This window comes from Misgurnus anguillicaudatus, chromosome 20, assembly GCF_027580225.2.
Source record: "Misgurnus anguillicaudatus chromosome 20, ASM2758022v2, whole genome shotgun sequence".
Taxonomy (NCBI): domain Eukaryota; kingdom Metazoa; phylum Chordata; class Actinopteri; order Cypriniformes; family Cobitidae; genus Misgurnus; species Misgurnus anguillicaudatus.
This window is the reverse complement of record NC_073356.2, coordinates 28,480,964-28,502,839: the sequence shown is the minus strand read 5'-3', so window position 1 is coordinate 28,502,839 and position 21,876 is coordinate 28,480,964. Positions and strand designations below refer to the sequence as shown.

Genomic DNA, 21,876 nt, shown 5'->3' with positions numbered 1-21,876 from the left:
TTTAGTTTCAACTTCATTCTAATACTGTATATGCATGTATTGACATTAACAAACAGTAGGCTATATTTTAAGTCTCATTTAGATGCGTATAAATAGCATGAAGTGTGAAAATCGTGCAATACATACACCAAATTTTACAAGTGAAATTTGGCATATGTATTGCACGATTTTCACACTTTGTGCTATTATACGCATCTCTTTAAGTATGTATGTTTTTATTTGTTGTTGAAGCAAGTACATAAAATATAATAGCAGCATACTTATTAACATTGAATTTACATTTTAAATTCAGCCTTAAAGTTCACAAACCCAGAAAAACAGTAAATATACAAACAGAACAATATTACACAACAAAGAGCAGTATTCAGCTTTGTTTGCAGAAACACAAATGCATTTTATGCGCGCCGAGCGCCTTGCGGTTTTTTGCCGCCTGCCGCGCACGCGTTTTTGAAGGAGCGCTGAGAGCGGAGAAGCGCCTGACGTCATTCGCGTCTTCCATTGTCCAATCGAATGAGGGGAGAGGCGGGCCTTACGTTGTGGTGAGGGAAGTTTACAGTTGCTTTAAAGAACCGGACCTCACTCGCTCACTCTCTCCTGCGTGTTTGTGCACCTCTCATCCTCAAACAAGGTCAGAGCAAGCGTTTCTTTTTAAAGTTTCTGCTAATATGACAGTTAACAGTAAAAGAGCTCTCACGCTTCAATATTTGATTGACAAGACAGCTGACTCGGTGGTTGCTTAGCAATATGAAAAGCCGCGTCGCACTGCTCTTTTTTAAAAAAGGCAGTGCGTCGCGCCTTGCGTTTGCAAGCGTTTAAAGCGCTTTTGGTGTGACTGGCCCCTTAGTATGTTAGTTTTCCAAGACCATGAGACATATTCTTGTATAAAGATCTTCTTATCTGAGGAAAGAACACTGAAAAAAATGGTTATGGCCCCAATTAAATGAAGCATAATTCAATTTAGCTAGTTTTAATTATTTTATTTAAGTTTTTGATTTTAATTAGTATATATTAATAGGTTTTAAGCAAATTACATGTGCTTTAAATCCAAGTCATTTTAATTAATTAAATTCAGTTTAAAAAAATAGTTTGGTTCTTTGCGCATGTGCACAAATGCACATTTTCCCTGGCGCTAAAAGGAGTTTCCCAGTCAGGTTCACGGTGACGGTGGGAAAGGAAGACGGGATATTTCAGCCCCGGAGTTTTGCTCAGTCGGTCTATTTGCAGAGTAAGTAATATTTCATGTAATACAGCACCTTTTTTTTTACAGTGAATATTTTTATATACTTAAAATACGCCGTTTATAAGAGAGCTCCTCCAGGCCGAGTGCCGGAGGCAATCCCAGCCGTGACGATATAAGTTAACCAAATACCACACGACTCCGAGAGCGAAATTGCTTTTATACAACAGTTCGACGGCACACGTTTCAAAAACGAAAACTAGAAAACAACAACAGAGTTATTTTAAAAGCCTCTTTGTTTGGGAACTACTTTCTTCCGCCATGGATTATACTCGGCTGTTTCGAATCTCATAACAAAATTCGAAAAATGTATTTCAGGTCCAAATATAATGGGACAGTTCGCTTAAAAGCTGTTTTATGGACATGAATTGTGTACATGATGTGTGTTCACAGCCACAGCGTCCAAATGCCAATTGCCAAACTTCAACTTCAGACCACAACATGCTTCATATATGAGGAAATTATTTAACAAATACAAAGTTCATGTCCATTACAGCTTTTAAATCAACTGTCCCATTACGTTTGGCCCATTTAAACGACTGTAATTTCTAAATCCTAAAGACAAATTGGAATTTGTGAATACCCTCTAAATACAGCTCAGAGTGTGCACTCTGTCCCAATAATGGATGGCACTGTATAATATATGGGCAACAGGGGTGTCATAGTTTTTGTAATTACCCTTGCCTGTAGACTTGTCAAAGTGTTATGAATCAGAACAATCTCTAATAACAGCTTATTTTTATTTAAATGTAGGACAGTCAACAAGATGACTTATTGAAAGACCTGGAAAACATCACCATGGACATATGTGTAATCAAAAAGAAAGAAGGTGTTCTTGGCGACTAGGACGATATTGGAATCATTGTTGGAGTGATGATTCTTGAGCAGCTCAAATCTGTGGCACAAGCCTGCATTGATGCTGGGTACAATCTATGTGCTTAATTTGGCGTACCCCAAAGAACTAAAATACTACTTTTTTGAAATTTTTTAGAAATTCATTATGCAGATGGATTCTAAAGCTCTCCCCAAAAATTAAAGGACTGAAAAACGTTTTAAAGGTGCAGTGTGTAAATTTTAGCGGCATCTAGTGGTAAGGTTGCGAGTTGCAGCCAACGGCCACGGCTCACCCCTCGCTTTTGAAACGCATAGAGAAGGACAAACATGTCATCGTTGGAGACAACTTAGCAAAAAATTGTCCTTTAAGGGCTCCTGTAAAAAATGGCAGCGCAAAATGGTGACTTCCATGTAAGGGGACCTTCGGTGTATGTAGATAAAAAGGTCTTGTTCTAAGGCAATAAACACATAACAGTTCATTTTGAAAGGTCTTTATACACCCCTGATAATATAGTTTTGTATATTATTTTGCATTTCTGTCAAAAGATCCTTCTAAAAATTACACACTGCACTGAAATTTTGTAGCAGACATGTATGTGCATGCTCAGCATGAAATGTTAGTCCAGATGTCACAGTCTACTCTGTTTTTCATTTAAGACCTGGGAATCCGTGGTTTTAAACATTTTAATAATGCTTTGATTCATAACTGTTGTCTGTAAAAATGTAACACTTTTTTTAATAATTATTGTGCAATGTGTGAAGTCAGCACTACTGTTTTTGACTTTTGTGCTGTTTTATTGATTCACAAACATTGTGGCCTCTTTCCATCTGTGTTTTTTTTATTTTATATTTTGTGAATGTGCAGTGAGCACTTGTTTTAAACACTTGTACACACAAAGAAATTGTTATTAAACATGCACTACATTTGCTGAATAACATTAAACTTACCACTTGGTGTATTTGCAAAGCCATAAGGGTCATTTTTATATATTGTTTTTAAGGTTAGTGATTGCACACAATTTCCTTAAAAATGTTGAAAGATAGTCAATGAAATGTGTTTACTTAAATGTAGCTAAAATAAATTGATTGCAACCACTTACCTTAAAAAAAATTAGTAAATTCAATTAATAATTTTTCATCAGTCATAAATAAATAATATACGAGAATGTAGCATAATTAAATAGGGCTGAAATTACTAAGCTTTTTTATACTAGGGTAACTAAATAAAATTGATTAAGTTCAACAAATTTTTTTTGTTTAAATGTAGCTTAAATAAATTGATTGCAACCGCTTACCTTAAAAAAATTGATTAAATTGAATGAATCATTTTTTTCAGTGAACATTTACATTTTTAAAACATTTGCATTGAAAGTTTATGCTTCAATGCACTGAAAGTCTTTATAGACCTGTGAGTTTATGACCGAGTGATTTTCTAGACCTAGATTGTGGATCTGAAACATGACTTTAGTATCCATCGTTGTTTGTGTACACTGTAAAAACTGTTACTTAGATCTAACTCAATAAAATTAAGGCAACATTTTCCAACTAATAACTGATATTTTGAGTAAGGACAACTTAATAATATGTATTAATATGGATTTCAATGAATGCAAAAATATTAAGTAGCATTTGAAGAAAAAGCAAAATGAAGTACAACCAATGTCAAAAATATCAGCATATTATACACAGACTTAATTAAAATAGGTACATTTTAAATGAAAAAAAAAAAAAATATACTAGTTAAAGGTAGGGTAACACATTTTGAAAAATGCTAACCATTCACAAGACCCAGAATGAGCAAGTTCACAATCAAATACAGTATAGTTCAGTTCACGTTCGCCCAAAATATGAACGAGTTCATGAACTTTCGTTCAATGAATGAGTTCAGGCATAACACTGCTTACAAGCACCAGTCTTCTGAACAATGGTAACTACAAAACTCAAAAGAAGCAACAGACACTCTTCCATATCTCGAAGATAAATGAACATTACTGTAAACACTAACAAGTCTTTCTTTTTAGTAAACAACACATAAAATAGAGTTTAAATTCAAATTACACTCTCCAAATTCAGTCCTGTGCAAAGCATGCTGGGAACTACAAGTCCACTGCCTAGTTAGTTATGTTTAATAATAAAATCACGTAGTTTCAACACAAAATTATTAAGTTAATTTCCTTCTTACAAATTTAAGTGAATTATACATGATAAAATTAAGTTGAATTTACTCAATGATGTGTTCATTTAAAATAACTCAAATTATTTAAATTATTCTGTAATTTTAACTCATATTTTGATAAAAAAATGTAACACAGTTTACTAATTTTATTTCGTTAAATCTACTAAGGCACAGAAACACTTTTTACAGTGGGAACTATTATCGGGCAGTGTGTAATATCACTACGCCTGGTGCAGCCATGTTACACCATCAAAGTTCTTGATTATTACGCCAGAATGTGAGTATAGTTCCTAGCCATATTGGCCTACAAAATCACAACTTTTAATTTTCTGTCATCTTAGTACATGATGTAACTACAGAAGAGTCAGGTTTTAAATACGAAAAATATCAAACTCTTTGGTTATTTTTTTGCAAGATGCTAATCAGGTTCAATGGATTGTGCCATATGCTAAAAGTGGTAACGCCAGACCCAGAGATCAGCTGAATGGATTTTTAAAACAGTAAGAATCAAATGTTTAACCCTAGGGGAGCTGGAAAATTAGCATATTTTCAAAAAAAGTGGAATGTCCCTTTAAAGCGTCATATATAAAAACCCTGTCAGACTTCACTGCTTCACAGACTTCACTTTTTTTCTTAAAAATAAAAGTGCTTTACGATGCAATAGAAGATCCTTTTCTGTCTAAATGGTTCTTCAAAGCACCTTTAACATCTGAATTATTATAAATAAGAAATGGTTCTTTAAAGGACCTTTACTGAATGATTTTTTGAGGAACCAAAAAGGTTCTTTTGTGGCATCACTTTTATTTTTAAGTACAGTACTGTGCAAAAGTCTTGTGCTGCTATGTTACCATTTCTTATTTTTTATAATTTATTGTTTTGGTCTCTTTACTCTAATACAACCAGAAAATACAGGAGATTTGTATGCAGTATTAAAAAAAAAGAAAAAAATGATAAGCTAAATTGTCAAGTGTTTATTGAGAGCACCCCTTAGCAACAGCAGGAGCCTGCAGGCTCTCTTAACTATATTAGACACTTTTTGCCAATAAATGAATTTTTGCTGTATTTTTGTTTATACATATTACTTAAATTTTCTGTTTACAGTTTTTTTCGATTGCTAAACGACAGTGGGCACAACTGAAGTCACATGTGCAAAACTCTAACTACAGTCTGCACAGCAGCAGTTCATGTGGACCAAACTCTAGTTCGTTTTTCATTGCTTGAACACAGCTTTCAAAACTTAACACACTTATCCCATGACTTTAACCACAACCTGCACAACACTGTGGATTTACAGCACTTTGTTCAAATGCTAACACACTGCTGTCAAAACTGTGAACCACACATTCATAACAGAATTCATTTCAGCCTTGTGCCTTTCAAACACTGCTAACTGCAATTTCATATAAATATAAATTCCAATTTCATATATATATTTCATATATATAAAATATTACCTTTCATGTACTTTTAGTTTCTACCTTTTTTCCTCATTACTGTAATTCCGTAAATTACTACAGACTACTGAAGCAAACTGCTAATTTTCATTTACCTTAAAGAATTATGATTAATTGTTGAAAACTTTGAAGATATAAAATTAGTATTTTCTGGATTGGTATTTGATGTTAGTGTTTTTTCTCTCAGTGTGTTGTGAGTGACAGTGTGTGTTATCTCAGTGAGGGTTGTGTTTAGTGTTTGGCTGCACTGAGCTGTTTTGAGTCTGGTGTTAAGAGTTGTGCTCAGGTGACTTTTGGTAGTGCAGACTGTAGTTAGAGTTTTGCACATGTAGCTCCAGTTGTGCCCACTGTTGTTTAGCAATCGAAAAAAACTGTAATAAGACAACAGTTCAATTTGATTAAATGTAAAAATTAAAGTGCTACCAGGAAGTTTTATGGAGTATGTGCACAACGGCACAGTTTATGGAGGAATAACAGGTAAACAATAAATAAAAAATAAAACAGGCAAAGTTGATGATTCACAAAGCTTTATTTTTTTAATAAACACTTTAATACAAATAGCTTGCAACTGTAAGTGTCAAATCTACTAAAATAGAAGCATTAAGAAAGAAGCACATTTCATTCATAAATCAAAGAGCAAAGAAAAGCAGCATCTAATTTTGTCACATTTGATCTCTGTGTCTGTGGGCATATATATCAATGTTTATATATTTGTGTGTGTGTGCATGTGAGTGTTTGTGAGAGAGAGAGAGCGACTGTGTGTGTGTGTGTGTGTGTGTGTGTGTGTGTGTGTGTGTGTGTGTGTGTGTGTGTGTGTGTGTGTGTGTGTGTGTGTGTGTGTGTGTGTGTGTGTGTGTGTGTGTGTGTGTGTGTGTGTGTGCGAGTGTGTGTGCGCGCGCGTTAGTGTGCATGTGTGTGTGTGTGTGTGTGTGTGTGCACGTGTAAGTGTGCATGTGTGTGTGTGTGTGTGTGTGTGTGTGTGTGTGTGTGCGTGTGTGTGAGAGTGCGTGCGTCCATGTGTGAGTGTGCGTGCATGTGTTCTCATCTCATTCTATATCACATTGTTGTATGTTAATGGTCTTGGTCACTGGATTCTGTGAGCTCTTAGTGGCCTCACAGCTGATGGTATATGCTGATCTCCATTCACTCGCAGTGAGACTCAGACTGCTGCTCCAGCTGTACAGTCCATCCTTCAGCAGTACACTGGGATTCAGATTCACACCAGAGCTCCTGCTGCTACAATCAACCTTCCAGTTCAGCTTCCAGTCAGACGGATAACCCTTACTGCCAACACACATGACTGTAGCTTTACCCTGTTTCAACTCATCTCTGGAGGGAGGCAGGACTGTTAGAGTAGGGGGACGATTACCTAGAGAGAGAGAGAGAGAGAGAGAGAGAGAGAGAGAGAGAGAGAGAGAGAGAGAGAGAGAGAGAGAGAGAGAGAGAGAGAGATGGAAACTATAAAGTTTCTGTTCTCTTAAAGTCATAAACGGCTCCATCACACATTCTGTGTTTCACTTCCTTTGTTTTCAGCTGAATTAATCAAGTAGATCTGAATGCAATGTTCACAAAGTTTTACACATTGGCTTTATAATTTTATGGTCATTGACATAATGCATTTATTACGCTTGTAAATGTATTTAGCTTGATTTTGATTTGATATGATAATATTATTACTATGTGTTATTACAATGATAACTGCAATGTAGTAAATTGTTATGATAATAATATATTATCATAGTGTGATCATAGTGTGAAACTTTTCGTCCCATGAAGACTCATAAAAAATTTATATTTTATATAACAAAACCGGTGTATGTGTATATTTACACTTTATTTTTATTTTTAAAATAATTTTTAGCTTGAATTATTTGCAAATAATTACATCATATTAAATCACTATTGAATAAACTATCAACCAGATAGAGTAGAAATTATCAGAAGTCATACAAGTAGAATTTTTTATTATATAGTCAAATTGTAAGTACACTACGCAACAATGAAAATAAAATACTACACTGTATTTTTTTGCTGCCTTCATGTTTTTATTTTATCAGCTCAGATTTACAAGTCACTTCAATTTACTATTATTTATCTAGACAAGAGATGAGTTGCTACAACTTATTAAATTAAGTTGACATATTTCAACCATATTTTATAAGTTATAACAACTCATCTCTGGTCAAGATAAATAATAGTAAGTTGAATACATTTTACAATTTAATATCACTGTAAAAAATGCAGCATTTTTGTCAAATCAACATACATTTTTATACTACTTTAACTTAAAAAATTAAGATAAAAAACTTCAACTACTTTTTATTAGTTATGTCAACTATTCACAGCTATTTGTTTTAACTTCATGCAGCATTTTCTTTACAGTGCAGCAAATGTTTTTTACGGTGTAGAGTATTTAATTTTCATTATTATTGTTTTTTATTATCCTGTTATTTTATTATGTTATGTTAATAATAAAGAAAGATTTACTTACTTCCAACTGAGAGTCTTGTTCCTCCACCAAAAGTGTACCACAGTGATACAAACCCATTCAGCCGCTGTACAAAAACCTCCTGCACACTAACACAGTAACACTACGACTACACCATTTGCATTTATCACCTATAACAGTAATATTTAGCATGCATATTGATATTTCTAAATAGATGTATAATAGGCCCTGCATATTTCTATTAAAAATAATATTTTGTGATATAGGCCTTTATTACATTTTTGTGAGACCAAAATTCTAATTACTTACATGTGAATTGACACATTCACTCATTTTAAAGTTGTAACATTTTAAATAAAATAATGTAAAATAAAATAAAATAAAATAAAATAAAATGTTTGTTAGTAAAGGCCACCAGTGAAATCCACTCTGAATGAAGAAGTTATATGATATATGTACCTCTTTTGTCAGATTTAAAGCAACACTATGTAGTTTTTTACATTTAAATAATGTCTCTAAAATTATTTCAGTGATAGAACAACTTTTAACTAGACAAATTGTACTGTTGCTGCAACCTGAGCAGCCTCCTAGCTGCTACAAGCACAGTCTGAAAGTGGCGGTGGAGGGTAGGAAACACAGCCCCCGCCCCTCCCCCTGCCTGCAGAAGAGTGTCTGATAACAGGCACTGTTGCACTTTTCAACCACATGGGGGAGCTGTAAATCATTTTTACATGGAAACTACATAGTGTTGCTTTAACTGCACTTTTGCATAATCTCAAATGGTACTGCTAGATATACAGTGTTGTATAATTTATTTGCTAAACACGATGTATATTTTTAAATATAAATGTACTTTATGGTCTCAGACACTTTTTTAGTGATCTGCTTTACTGAGTAAACATTTGTGACCCGTCACGGAAACCAGGGACACAAGTCGGCAGCACAAGTTTCGAGAAAATGAGAAACAAAGTTTTTTTTTCAAAATTTGTGATTTTCGTTTTATTGCAGAATCTGTTATTTGAGATCACGAAGAAGCCTCTCTATGTTTGAGATAGCAGTTTTTGTTTATTTAAAAGCGTACATTTTGTGCTTAAAATAGGCTTGTTTTTCCGGAGATTCTAGCGTGCAGCGGGGGGGCGTCATTGTCTGTGTATATTTACATACTGTATAAGCTTGTGTTTTCACCTCCGCCCCCAAAGGGAACAGCGTGACTACTAAACAAGGATAGTTCACCCAAAAATGAAAGTAATGTAATTAATGACTTACCCTTATGTCGTTCTAAACTCGGAAGACCTCCATTCATCTTTGGAACACAGTTTAAGATGTTTTATTGTTAACGTTAGATTTAGTCCGAGAGCTTTCTATCTCCTTCATTGAAAATCTATGTATGGTTTCCATGTCCAGAAAGGTAATAAAAACATCATCAAAGTAGTCCATGTGACATCAGTGGGTCAGGAAGATTGTGTTGAAGCATCGGAAATACAGTTTGGTGCAAAAATAGCAGAATTATGACTTTATTCAGCATTAGGCTTGTTTGAGATGCAGCTTGCCTTGCCTGAAATTCAGACGAGAGCAGACGCCTGCAGTGAGGGGAGGAGTAAAAAAAGAGCTTTTAAGTCAGACACTTCACCAATCTCGCAGTCCAGTCGACTACAAACGTCAGCACAGATCACGTTCGCGTATTTTATCGTGGATTAAAAAGATGCAACTTAAAGACCAATAAATGCATTTACATAAAGATTTTTATAAGGAGAATCAACATAGGTGAAGTGTTCGTTACTGGAAAAGGTTACTTAGTAAATGTTGCGATGAATAAATCTAAGTCTATGTGGTTATATAAATTCGTTTCTGTTGTGTGAAATATAAACAGCTCACAGTACAAATAATTCAACACCTATACAAAAGTTTACAGGAATTCATAAAAAATATAAATGTCATAGTAAAGAACAATTGAATTAATCTAAAAACTCCTACAGGAATTAGAGTTTTTAGAAGGTTGCAGAACTAGAAGCACGCATCCGAACGCTAGTTGAGGACAGTAAGACCGCTAATGTTAATGTAACAAACACTGTTTCGGGTGCGCCTAGTGTTAAGCGTAATACACATGGCTCGGTTCCAACCTCAGAGTCAAGGCGGCTGACTAACTGGGTGACTGTCAGGCGGCCTAGTCATCTTCGGCATCCAAATAACGTTCCTGTTTTAATATCAAACAGATTTTCTCCACTCAGCAATACACCGGCTGAGACATCTGTTAAAGGTGCCCTGGTTATTGGAGATTCTATACTCAGGAACGTTGACATTGAGGCACCAGCCACCATAGTCGATTGTATACCGGGAGCCAGAGCGTCTGACATTAGATCCAAACTTAAAGTGCTGGCTAATGCTAAACGTAAGTTTTCTAAGATTGTTATTCACTCCGGCACGAATGACACCAGACTCCGCCAGTCGGAGATCACCAAAGATACTATTAAAGAGGTGTATGAAATTGCAAAAACAATGTCAGACAATGTAATTTGCTCTGGTTCCCTCCCCGCCTACCGGGGGGATGAAACTTACAGTAGATTAGTGTCTCTTCATGGCTGGATGTCAAAGTGGTGCCCGGCTTACCCATCGGCTTACCCATCAGTCTGTTAGCTGCCTTGAGATGTCAAGATCACATATATCCCAGCACATAGAGCCTTTTTTACCAGAGTACCAACACATCTCGACTGTGTCTGTTCCTCGAACAAATAAATACAGAGCACCGTTTACCTCGTCTCGCACAAATCTTATTAACATAAAATTAGAAAACAATACATTAACAGATGAAACTCAAATGTTAAAATTCGGCCTTCTTAACATTAGATCGCTTACCAATAAAGAACCAATTATCAATGAAATAATTTCTGACCAAAACTTAGATGCACTCTGTCTAACAGAGACCTGGCTTAAAGCAGACGATTACATCAGTTTAAACGAATCCACCCCACAAGACTATTACTATAAACACGTTGCTCGTCTAAAAGGGAGAGGGGGTGGTGTAGCTACAATATACAACAAAATATTCAAAGTAAACCATAAATCCGAATTAAAATTTAATTCGTTTGAAATAATACTGTTAAATATGGAAATAACTGATCGTAACAACAAACAGCTTTCGTTCATCTTAGCTACCATATATAGGCCTACGGTCCACCACACAGATTTTCTTAAGGAAATAGCCGACTTCCTATCTGAACTCACAGTCACTGTAGATAAAGCTCTTATCGTTGGTGATTTTAATATTCATGTGGATAACCCAAAAGATGCATTAGGACGTGCGTTTATGGATGTTCTTAATTCTCTCGGTATTAAACAAAACGTATCAGGGCCAACGCATACTCGTAAGCACACATTAGACTTAATTCTGTCACTCGGACTCAATATTAATGATATCGAAATATCACCCCAGAGCGATGCCATTTCAGACCATTGCCTTGTGTCTTACACGATACTTCTAGATAGGACCCCTCAGTCTACAACATGCTACAGATTAGCCAGAACAATAATTTCCACCACTAAAGATAGCTTTATTAGCACTCTTCCAGACCTGTCTCAAATGAAACATGTAGCAGATAACGGTTAATATCTGGATATTATAATAGAAAACCTGAACAACGTTTGCACTAGCACATTGGATGCCGTTGCTCCCATTCTAAAAAATAGAATCAAAGAAAAAACGCCAGCTCCATGGTATGATCACCATACTGCAGCCCTTAAAAAAGTAGCCAGAAAAATGGAAAGAAACTACCGAAGCACAAAATAAGAGGTATGGCGTTCAGCATGGAAAGAGAGTGTTCAACACTACAGACAGGCTATTAAAACTGCCAGATCTACCTATCTCAGTACGCTTATTAAAGAAAATCATAACAACCCTCGTTTCCTATTTAGCACAGTTGCGAAACTGACTAGAAACAAAGAACAAACAGAAACAAATAGTAAACTCCAACACAATAGTAATGACTTCATGAACTTCTTTACTAACAAAATTATGTTTATTAGGGACAACATTGAAACTACGCAAGCGGCCACTACTATTCCCAATAGTACATTTACCTCTAGATTACCATACGAACATCTTGAGTCATTTAAACCTACTACAATAGAAGAGCTCTCTAAATTAGTAACGTCATCCAAATCATCGTCCTGTATACTAGACCCTATTCCCACAAAATTACTAAAAGAGGTATTTCATGTAGTGTCAGACACGGTACTAAATATCTTTAACTCTTCTCTAGAATTAGGATACGTTCCAACAGCTTTCAAACTAGCAGTTATTAGACCGCTCATTAAAAAACCAAACCTTGACCAGGGAGATCTTAATAACTTTAGACCAATCTCAAACCTACCATTTCTCTCTAAAATATTAGAAAAAGTAGTGGCAAGCCAGCTACGCACATTCATAGCAAATAATAATACATATGAAAAGTTCCAATCAGGATTCAGGCCCCACCATAGCACAGAGACAGCGCTGCTTAGAGTTACAAATGACCTCCTATTAACATCCGACCGTGGTGAAATCTCAATCCTTATATTACTAGACCTTAGTGCAGCCTTTGACACAATAGATCACAAAATCTTACTCAGTAGACTAGAAAACTATGTTGGCATTAGTGGTCAGGCGTTAGCCTGGTTTAGATGGTATCTAACCAATCGCTATGACTTTGTTTATGTAAATGAGGAAGAGTCATATCACTCCCCGGTTAAATTTGGCGTACCACAGGGATCAGTTTTAGGCCCTATCCTATTCTCGTTATACATGTTACCTCTAGGAGACATTATCAGGAAACATAACATAAGTTTTCACTGCTATGTGGATGATACCCAGCTTTACATCTCGTCACATCCTAGCGAAACCCACCAGTTTGCTAAGCTAACAGACTGCATTAGTGATATTAGGGACTGGATGGCACATACCTTTCTTATGCTAAACTCCAATAAGACTGAGATACTTATTATTGAACCAAATCGCTACAAACATAGTATGTCAGATTACAAGTTGTCCATAGATGGCTGCACGGTGGTGCCATCTTCCACGGTTAAGAATTTAGGCGTAATGTTCGACAGCAATCTATCTTTCGATAGTCATATCTCCAACGTCTGCTGCACAGCATTCTTCCATCTTAGAAATATCTCAAAAATACGCCATATGCTATCTGCATCAGATGCAGAAAAGCTTATCCATGCTTTTATGACCTCTAGAATAGACTACTGTAACTCGTTACTCGGGGGATGCCTTGCAAATCAGGTAAACAAGCTACAGCTGGTTCAAAACGCAGCGCAAGAGTGCTTACTCGATCTAAAAAGTATGACCACATTAGTCCAATTCTGGCATCTTTACATTGGCTACCAGTTAAATATCGCATACAATTTAAAATATTACTAACTACCTACAAAGCCTTAAATAGCCTAGCGCCCTCGTATATTAAAGAACTACTATCAGAATACAATCCACCACGTAAACTGCGCTCACAGAATTCAGGTCTCTTAATTATCCCTAGAATATCAAAAGTGTCTAAAGGTGGTAGATCCTTTTCCTACTTAGCCCCTAAGCTCTGGAATGATTTACCAAATAATGTTCGAGTATCAGACACAGTCGATCAATTTAAATCTAAACTTAAGACATTCTTCTTTAACAAAGCATTCACATAAAATGTACTTTTCCCGCAGTAGTTATTTTGTCTAGAACAAAGCACTCACACACATCATATGGGTAATACACTATTGCCGCAGTAGTTAGCCTGTCTGGAACCGAGCTGACTTAAACAACCATAATGTATGACACTTACATGCGAACGGCCCCTACGCTAATAGAACTCTGTTTTTGTCTCCCTGTCTCGTCCTCGCCCCCGAGGACAATGACACAAACAGACCCAGTTCCTGTTGCTGTGAAGGTCATCGCACCATTGATCTACTGGCTGTCCTTCAACGTCATGCCTAGGCGATGCTCGACCAATGACCACCGGCTGAACCAGTTTAATCCGCTTACCCGCTTCCTATCCCTACCGTATCTATATCTATCTATCTATCTATATATATGTATATATATATATATATATACATATTAATCTCTCCCAAAGGTTTTTGTCCTTCTAGGATTTTTCCCACCGGGTTTTTTTTCCTAGGGGGTTTTTAGTCCCAGGGAGAGTCAGCCAACTTTGGCTTAGCTTATCACTTGACTGTATATGTAAGACTATTATTACGCTTGCTTGTACGGTTTAACCTTAGCCGCTATGTTCTACTGCTTATATTATCTATCGATTTTCTGTGTTCTCCTTTACATCTACTCATGTAAAGCTGCTTTGCAACAATTAACATTTGTGAAAAGCGCTATATAAATAAAATTGAATTGAATTGAATAGAATCAAGAAGTCATCAGCTGACATCCCCAGGCCAATAAGCATTAAGCTGTGTCATCAGCAAGTCTTTTCCCATCGTGCTTTTCGTCAACGCAGTTGGTGGAGAGCAACTGCGCTCGGCTGTAGAATCCGACGAGCCCGCCTCTCCATCGCGAGAGTTATTTTGCACACGTCAGCATGACATCAGAGCAAGTCGGACGCAAGTCGGACACTTTTCTAACCGACATGCATCTTGCGCTGATCACCGGTGATAGATTCTGCGCAGAATTTGCTCATCTCAAACAAGCCTATTGTCTTCTCTTCCGGCTCGAGCGTGAAGTCACGTGACTGTAGTGACGCGGCTGCCCTGTTCCTCAGACATGTTTGCTAAGTTTTTTCAAACTTATAGCGTGCATCTCCCCAGACTGTAAAGCTCCGGCGCACAAAACAAAAGAAAAATATAAGAAGCTGGGGCAGAACAAATAACAGTCAGCCGCATCGTACGTCAGCCGCGTCACTGACTTTATGCGGCGCCGCAGTCGGATGACGTCAAAGTACCGCGAGTACTCTTCAAGAAATCTTACGGAGTAGTTTAATTTCGACTCGCTCTCGCGGTACTTTGACGTCATCTCTATGTCAGTTCTTGCAGCGCAGCATGAGTCTAAACACACAGAAGTTACACAGAGATCGTTGTATTTTTTATATAATTGGCTACATGCTTTGTCTATCAATATTGTCCATGAAGTTATTGGCTGATGGAGGAACGAGCGAGCGATTGGTAACATCTCTAAAGGACGTCACGTTTTCGAAGGGCTGTTTGGATGATCTATTATACTGCCTCACTATTTTAAATACAAACTTTGAAGGCGGATTCATGTGTTTAACGGAGTGTAATCTCATATACCCTTACATGTTACGATGTAAATAGTCTTCAGATTGTATATTATATTGTATTACCAGACATTCATGCGAAATCTGATGTAAACAATCTATATTTCACGGATATACGCATTTGTGGACAAAATGGTCATTGGATAATCTGAAACAGACTGGATTCGACTTGTGATCAACACAAAGGTAAAAAGTCATGTTTATTTTTGCATGTTGTCATTTGGACTTCTGTCATAAAATACTACATATGATGCTAGAACATGTATCTCAAAACGGCTTTACAGGGGGTATGGCTTAGCTAAATGAGATGTAAATGAGCCCTATTGTCTCCCCCAGTTGGAAAGAAGAGTCCCTTTCGTCTCGATTTTCTCGGTTTGAGTATTTCTGAGTTCCTATATTCAAATGGCCACAACTTCTTCAAATCTTATCAGATTTCCATGTGTTGCACACCGTTGGAAAGCTTAGAAACTGCACTTTCAGAATCTGTGAATAACTCAAAATGCCCCAGATCCGACTTGTGTCCCTACTTTCCGTGACTGGTCACATTTTTGATGAATATGTTAAATATGTTAAATATGTTTCATATGACAACTAACTTCAGAGTTACAACTATGATTTCTTTCGTAATTTGAACTTTTTGCTTTGGTATGTAAATCTTAATTATGTAGAAACACAAAAACTTGGAGCTGGACTTGATATATTCATCCCATCTTCACAGGTACCGGGGGTTGTAACTCGGTGACTAGAGACAATGGAGGCTGGTCAGACTTTTACTAGTGAATGTAAACATTCACCAGTTAATTGCTGGGATTGAGAAGAACATAAGTAGGCTACTTTATGTCCTGGTACTATTAGATTCCTTGAGAGGTTTTTTAAATCTCTGGTGTATATTACATCACAGAGAGCTTCAGGTGTTTCCTTTAGATTCAGTGACCTTGAGAATGGAAAACATAGTGATTTTGCTTTGATCATCAGTAAAGTTCAGCCTGAAGATTCAGGAGTTTACTATTGTATACATTATGTAACATTATGTAGCAGACTGTGTGAATAGTGGAGTTTAAAAGCATCATACTAAAACCTCACTCTTAAAATGAATGTGTTTAAACAACACATGTTGTGTTATTTAATGCGTTGTCCTTAACTTGACACATCTCAATGTTATTATTGGAACAACACACTTTGTGTTGTTTCAACACATCTTGTGTTGTTCCTTTAATTTATTTGAACACAAAATCAACACGAAATGACACATAATGTGTTAAACAGGATAACACAAAACAGAATGCTCCTTTGTGAAAACTGCAAGTACAGCTTTGACCCTCTTCAAATTCATATTAATGGTTCTCTAAGGGGCGGTTTTCCGGACAGGGCTTGTTTAGTCCAAGACTCAAATGCATATTTGAGCTGCATTAATTTAAAAACACTTTGTATTGACATATCTTAACACCAGTTGTGTCGTTTTGTCTCAAGATGCACACCTGTAAGGTTTTTGGAAGGTTAGCTTGTTAAAACTACCTATGTCCTAATAAAACTAAGGGCTAGTCCTGGATCACTCTAAACCCTGTCTGGGAACCCTGCCGTAAATGTAGTAAACTGTTGGTTTCTTCATATAGATTAGTTTATTAATCTTTAAGAAGAGTAATAGTAAGTCTTTAAAAAAATCTTCTTGTTTTCAGGAAGAACATTTCCATTGTGCAGACACTTTGCATTGCAAATTCATGCTTCGGTGCCATGAAAGCGCACACAGATCTGTGAGATTTGAGAGTTTATGAATAACAGATTTTATCCATAATAGTAAATCTGAAAACAAACATGACTTTAACATCCATTGTTGCCTGGATACTCACAACCTGCACCTGGGGTAAGCATATGACAATGAATGGCACTGTAGCTTAGACTTTATATTTTATCTATAAACATATGTATTTATACTGAATGTGCACACCTCTGATCTGAGCACTTTAGTAAAATATATCACTTTAAAATTTTACCTTATATACTACTTTAATTATTTGGCTGTGGCAGCTTTAAATAGTATTAAATGAATGATTCTGTAATTTCTGTTTTTGTCCTCCAGTTACTGTTGGGCAGATTTTGACTCAATCTGAAGATCAAATTGTACAGCCTGGTCAGACTGTGTCTATCCTATGTACACATAGTCCAGCATTGGATTGTGTTAAAATAAACACCACTCAGGATTGTATGTACTGGTACCATCAGATTCCTGGAGAAGATCCTAAACTCCTGATTTATTACACATCAATCAGATATTCAGGTGTTTCTGAAAGATTCAGTGGGAGTAAGAGTGAAGACAAAATTAAATTCACTCTGACCATCAGTACAGTTCAGCCTGAAGATTCAGGAGTTTATTACTGTCAGAGTAAACATTTCTTGAATTCTACAACATTTGTGTTCACACAGTGTTAGAGCGTTGTACAAAAACCTCCCTTAGTCAAAGTCTACTGCAGTAGTACTATCTGAAAGTGTAGAGAGGATCCACTGAAGACTCACTGAAACCATAAAACAGATAACACTTTTGATAAAAACAAATCAAATAGTCACCACATTTATTGTTTTTTTTGCATTTACACGCTCAGAACTATTTTTAGCACTATAGATGGTTTTATCATACGCACGTTGTCGCTGTTACTTTCTGGTTGGAACTTTACGTCCGGTTTCTTTTTGTTAGTATATATTTGTTAGACTGTATACAATATATAGTACATATTTTACACAGCAATGTTTGCTTAGTGTCGTTTTTAATAATATTTAAAGTGATGCTTAGATTTCAGCAGTTTTTCCCGATAGCTAAAACACTATAACCAGGCTTTTGAACTAAAATTTCAAAACCATAACGCCATTTTTCAAGAAGCACAATCATTTTGCTGAACTATAAACACTACTCCCCTGCTTTAACACATGAGTCAGATTTGGTTAACTGTTACTTCAAAACTCTACACACAAATCCCTACATTTATCAGTGCTTACACCATCTGGTCATATGGAAAGCACTAGCATTCAATACTGTTCACTCAAGTCAGCACAGCTTACGCTCAAATAGCAAACAATGACCAAGGTGGAAACACTAAGAGTCAAAATTAAACACGCATCAATCAGATCCTTCAATAGATTGATAAAAAGGCCTGAATCAGTTCACTGAGCTTTGAAACAATGGATCCACAGAGAAATGAAGGAATAGGTCGAGGAGAAGGAGGAGGAAGAGGACATGGTGAAGGAGGAGGAAGAGTAGGAGGACGTGGTGAAAGAGGAGGAGGAAGACGAAGGGCAAAGTGACAAGCAGTCTAAGATGAAATTCAAGCCACTCTAGCTGACCATGTCCTTGTCCATGGTATGACTATGAGGGAGGCTGAGCAATGAGTAATTTGAGTCGCTTCACTGTTGCCTCCATCTTCAGAGACTTCAGGGAGGGAAACAGATAGATGTACTTACAGTAAGACTGCTCTGTGCAGTAACTTTAGTGTGCATACACTGTTGGACTATGCTACAGGAATAAAGAAATGCATAAAATTGCCTTCCATACAGATCGACATATCAGATGAATACCAGGGGTGGATCATGCAAGAGGATTTTGCCCTCGCTGTTTGGCTAAGACCAATATAGCCTGTGATGTGAACGAGACTCTCTGGCCTGACCCAGAACAAAGACGGGATGTTGAGGCAGAATCATTTTTTAAAAATGTTTGACAGTTGTGCTGTGTAGCACATGAATGAATAAAAATGTGCTAATGCATACAATGATTGTGTCTTTTGTGGTCAGTTGAAAAGGTTTTTGAGCGGGAGAACCACAAGCAACTTACCAGTTTTGGATATATTGTTTTGAATTGATTGCACCAGTGTGTAAGACTATGTTGTAGTGTGTGTGTTTTTGAAAGCTCTTGTGTGTTTTCTGAGGGAAAATGTTGGTTTTTCAGTAAGAGTGAATGGTATTGAGTGTAGAGCTTCATTTTGACCTAAAAATGATGTTTGGAGTATTGTGTGAGGTGTTATGATATTGTGTTTACTGTTTTGAGAATATGAGGCAAAGTTTCAATAAATGTGTGTAAGCAACCGAGAAAAACTGTAATATATAATATATATAATATTTTTAAAGGGCAAACATTTTCTTAGAATTTTGTACGCACCTTAAATGCTCATGTAGGTCAAAGTTATGTGGAAATATCAGTTTATCACACGGTCACTTTTTTAAGAATTTTTTGCACAAAGAAAACAGATGGATAAGTGGATAGAGAAACTGCTAACTGCTGTATTAACTTTATGAATGTAAACATGACACACTTAACAAACACAATCACTAAAGAAAAGAATAATTACAAGAAGTAACCTTGTGGTGAAAACAAACAAAAAAATCACTAATTCAGTGTTTTTTTATCTTTCTGGCTGTGGATTGTGGATAACACTTCAGGTTTTGCTGTGTATGAATCTGATTACATTCATGAATAAATGTTTTATTTAACATTGTATTCAGTAATATCATAATCCAATCTAATCACTATCTACATATTTACACTCCAAGTAATTAATCTTTGTAAGGTTTGTTAAGATCAAATGAAATAGACATTGTGAGACATTGTTCTGAACTGAATCAAACTTCAGTTAAGATTGAATTAATTTTAAAATACTTTGAGGCATCCTAATGTAGTTTTATATAATCTATAACAAATATAGAAAAATCGATAAAAACCTGTTTCGCACAACAGATTTATTTAGTTCTCTAAATAAACTGTTACTGTATCAGTGCCATCTTTACAGATGTTTTTGTATGACACCATCACACAGTGTGAACACCAACTGTACCCCTTCAGGTTTAGTGTTATATTCACCCATACAGTAATAAACTCCTGAATCTTCAGGCTGAACTTTACTGATGGTCAGAGTAAAATCAATGGAATTTGTATTTCCACTGCCACTGAATCTTTCAGAAACACCTGAAGCTCTGTTTGATGTGTAATAGATCAGGAGTTTAGGAACTTCTCCAGGAATCTGATGGTACCAGAACATGCTGTCCTTCTTCTCCTCTGCTTTCCAGATATTAATGCTTGGTGTATGTTTACATTCAATAGTAACAGTTTGACCAGGCTCCACTGTCTGATCTCCAGACTGAGTCACAACAACCTGACACATCAAACCTGTAAAGAGATGAAAATGTATAAGTCCAGCTCCAAGCTTGTTCTCTACAGAACTAAGATTTACACAATTTCATCAGAATTAATAAAACTTATTACGTTTATTTCTGGAATTACCTGTTAATATCTCCTGTCAATTAAAATTTCAGTTTGATGATGAAAAAATTACTTTACCTTGAATACTACATAGCGTCCAAACAATGATAAAAATCATAGTTGTAACTGCAGAGTTTGTTGTCATACAGTAATACAGTTTTTTTTCCTTTTATAGTTCCTCTAAACTCAGGGGTTTATAAACACTCACAAAGCAGTGAAGCATGAACAGCCAATGCAAAGTGTCTTTAGCATGAAAATATTCTTCCTCAGTAAAAGAGGTCATTGAATAAATGCTTGAAACCAATACAAATAAGAATTAAATTGTATTACAAATTACGTTGAGTTTAGCAAATAAAAGCTTGTGTGTTATGTCTGAGGGAAAAGTTTGGTTTTTCACCAAGAGTTAATGGTTTTAGTAGAGCTTCATTTTGACCTGAAAATATGATGTTTTGGAAATTACTAAACATATAAATTGAGATTATGGTAAATTATTTTTTTACTATCATCACTTTAGAACTGTAATTTAGAAGGAGGCTACGCATATATTTATTAAGTATTGTTAAGTTGGCTGTCTACTCTAAAATTAAGAAAATTATTGCAGGCTACACTGTTTACAAAATACTTATACACTGATTTGTACAGTAGGTGGGTTTTGGCTGTGTGGTTACCTGTGCAACAGATAAAATTGGGCTGGTCCGGGATTTGAACCCGTGACCTCTCGCACCCTAAGCGAGAAACATACCCCTAGACCAACGAGCCTCATGAAGTTCACATGGTACAGTATGAGATGCCACGTTGCATGGAAGAAGTGGATCCGACAAGTGGTTGAATGTGGGATACTTGGACCGCTAGTTTGCAGTTTTGGTGCTGTTTGGTGTCCAATAGCGCCATCTATTGTCATTAACCTGTAAATGTTGAGGTGTTTTGATGTCGTAAAACATAAAAGTTAATCAATCGATCACAGAAGAACGTAAATTAAACAGCAAGTCTTGTTAAATAAAAATTATTGCTCATAATTGCCGGGCTGTGACTGGAATATAGCAATGGGTGCAAAATAAATTGTATAAATATTTGTCCACGTGTACAGGAACCAAACCAACCTCTCAGACTTAAACGACCTATCTATCAGCCAATATTAAAAACATCAAGGTTGTATTTCCACAAAATGTTCTTTGCTCATACCAACGTGATGTACACACTTACAGTAATCACTGAAACGTTCACAACTCTTTATTCATCT

General features: G+C 36.1%; 1 protein-coding gene and 1 long non-coding RNA gene across 2 annotated transcripts; one reads left to right on the top strand and one right to left on the bottom strand.

Annotated features, from left to right (window-relative positions):
• The first annotated feature begins 1,067 nt into the window (after positions 1 to 1,067).
• On the top strand, positions 1,068 to 2,214 carry LOC141351336 (uncharacterized). The gene is made up of 2 exons (XR_012359561.1): positions 1,068 to 1,225; positions 1,991 to 2,214. It is a non-coding gene; the product is annotated as an uncharacterized lncRNA (long non-coding RNA).
• Positions 2,215 to 6,654: 4,440 nt separating this feature from the next.
• Positions 6,655 to 21,051, bottom strand: LOC129455647 (immunoglobulin kappa light chain-like). The gene is made up of 5 exons (XM_073858433.1): positions 20,715 to 21,051; positions 20,238 to 20,543; positions 13,313 to 13,320; positions 8,193 to 8,256; positions 6,655 to 7,070 (listed from the first exon to the last, which is right to left on the bottom strand). The coding sequence occupies exons 1-5, from the start codon at positions 20,779 to 20,781 to the stop codon at positions 6,748 to 6,750; spliced, it is 768 nt and encodes a 255-aa protein (XP_073714534.1). The 5' UTR covers positions 20,782 to 21,051; the 3' UTR covers positions 6,655 to 6,747.
• Positions 21,052 to 21,876: the final 825 nt, after the last annotated feature.

Bases quoted from the DNA above. Each gene is read 5' to 3' on its own strand.
- LOC129455647 (XM_073858433.1), bottom strand. From the start codon at position 20,781: ATGACAACAAACTCTGCAGTTACAACTATGATTTTTATCATTGTTTGG. The intron at 20,544-20,714 runs GTAAAGTAATTT...ATCTCTTTACAG, and splicing joins GACGCTATGTAGTATTCAAG to GTTTGATGTGTCAGGTTGTT. The intron at 7,071-8,192 runs GTAAGTAAATCT...CTCTCTCTCTAG, and splicing joins AACAAGACTCTCAGTTGGAA to GTAATCGTCCCCCTACTCTA.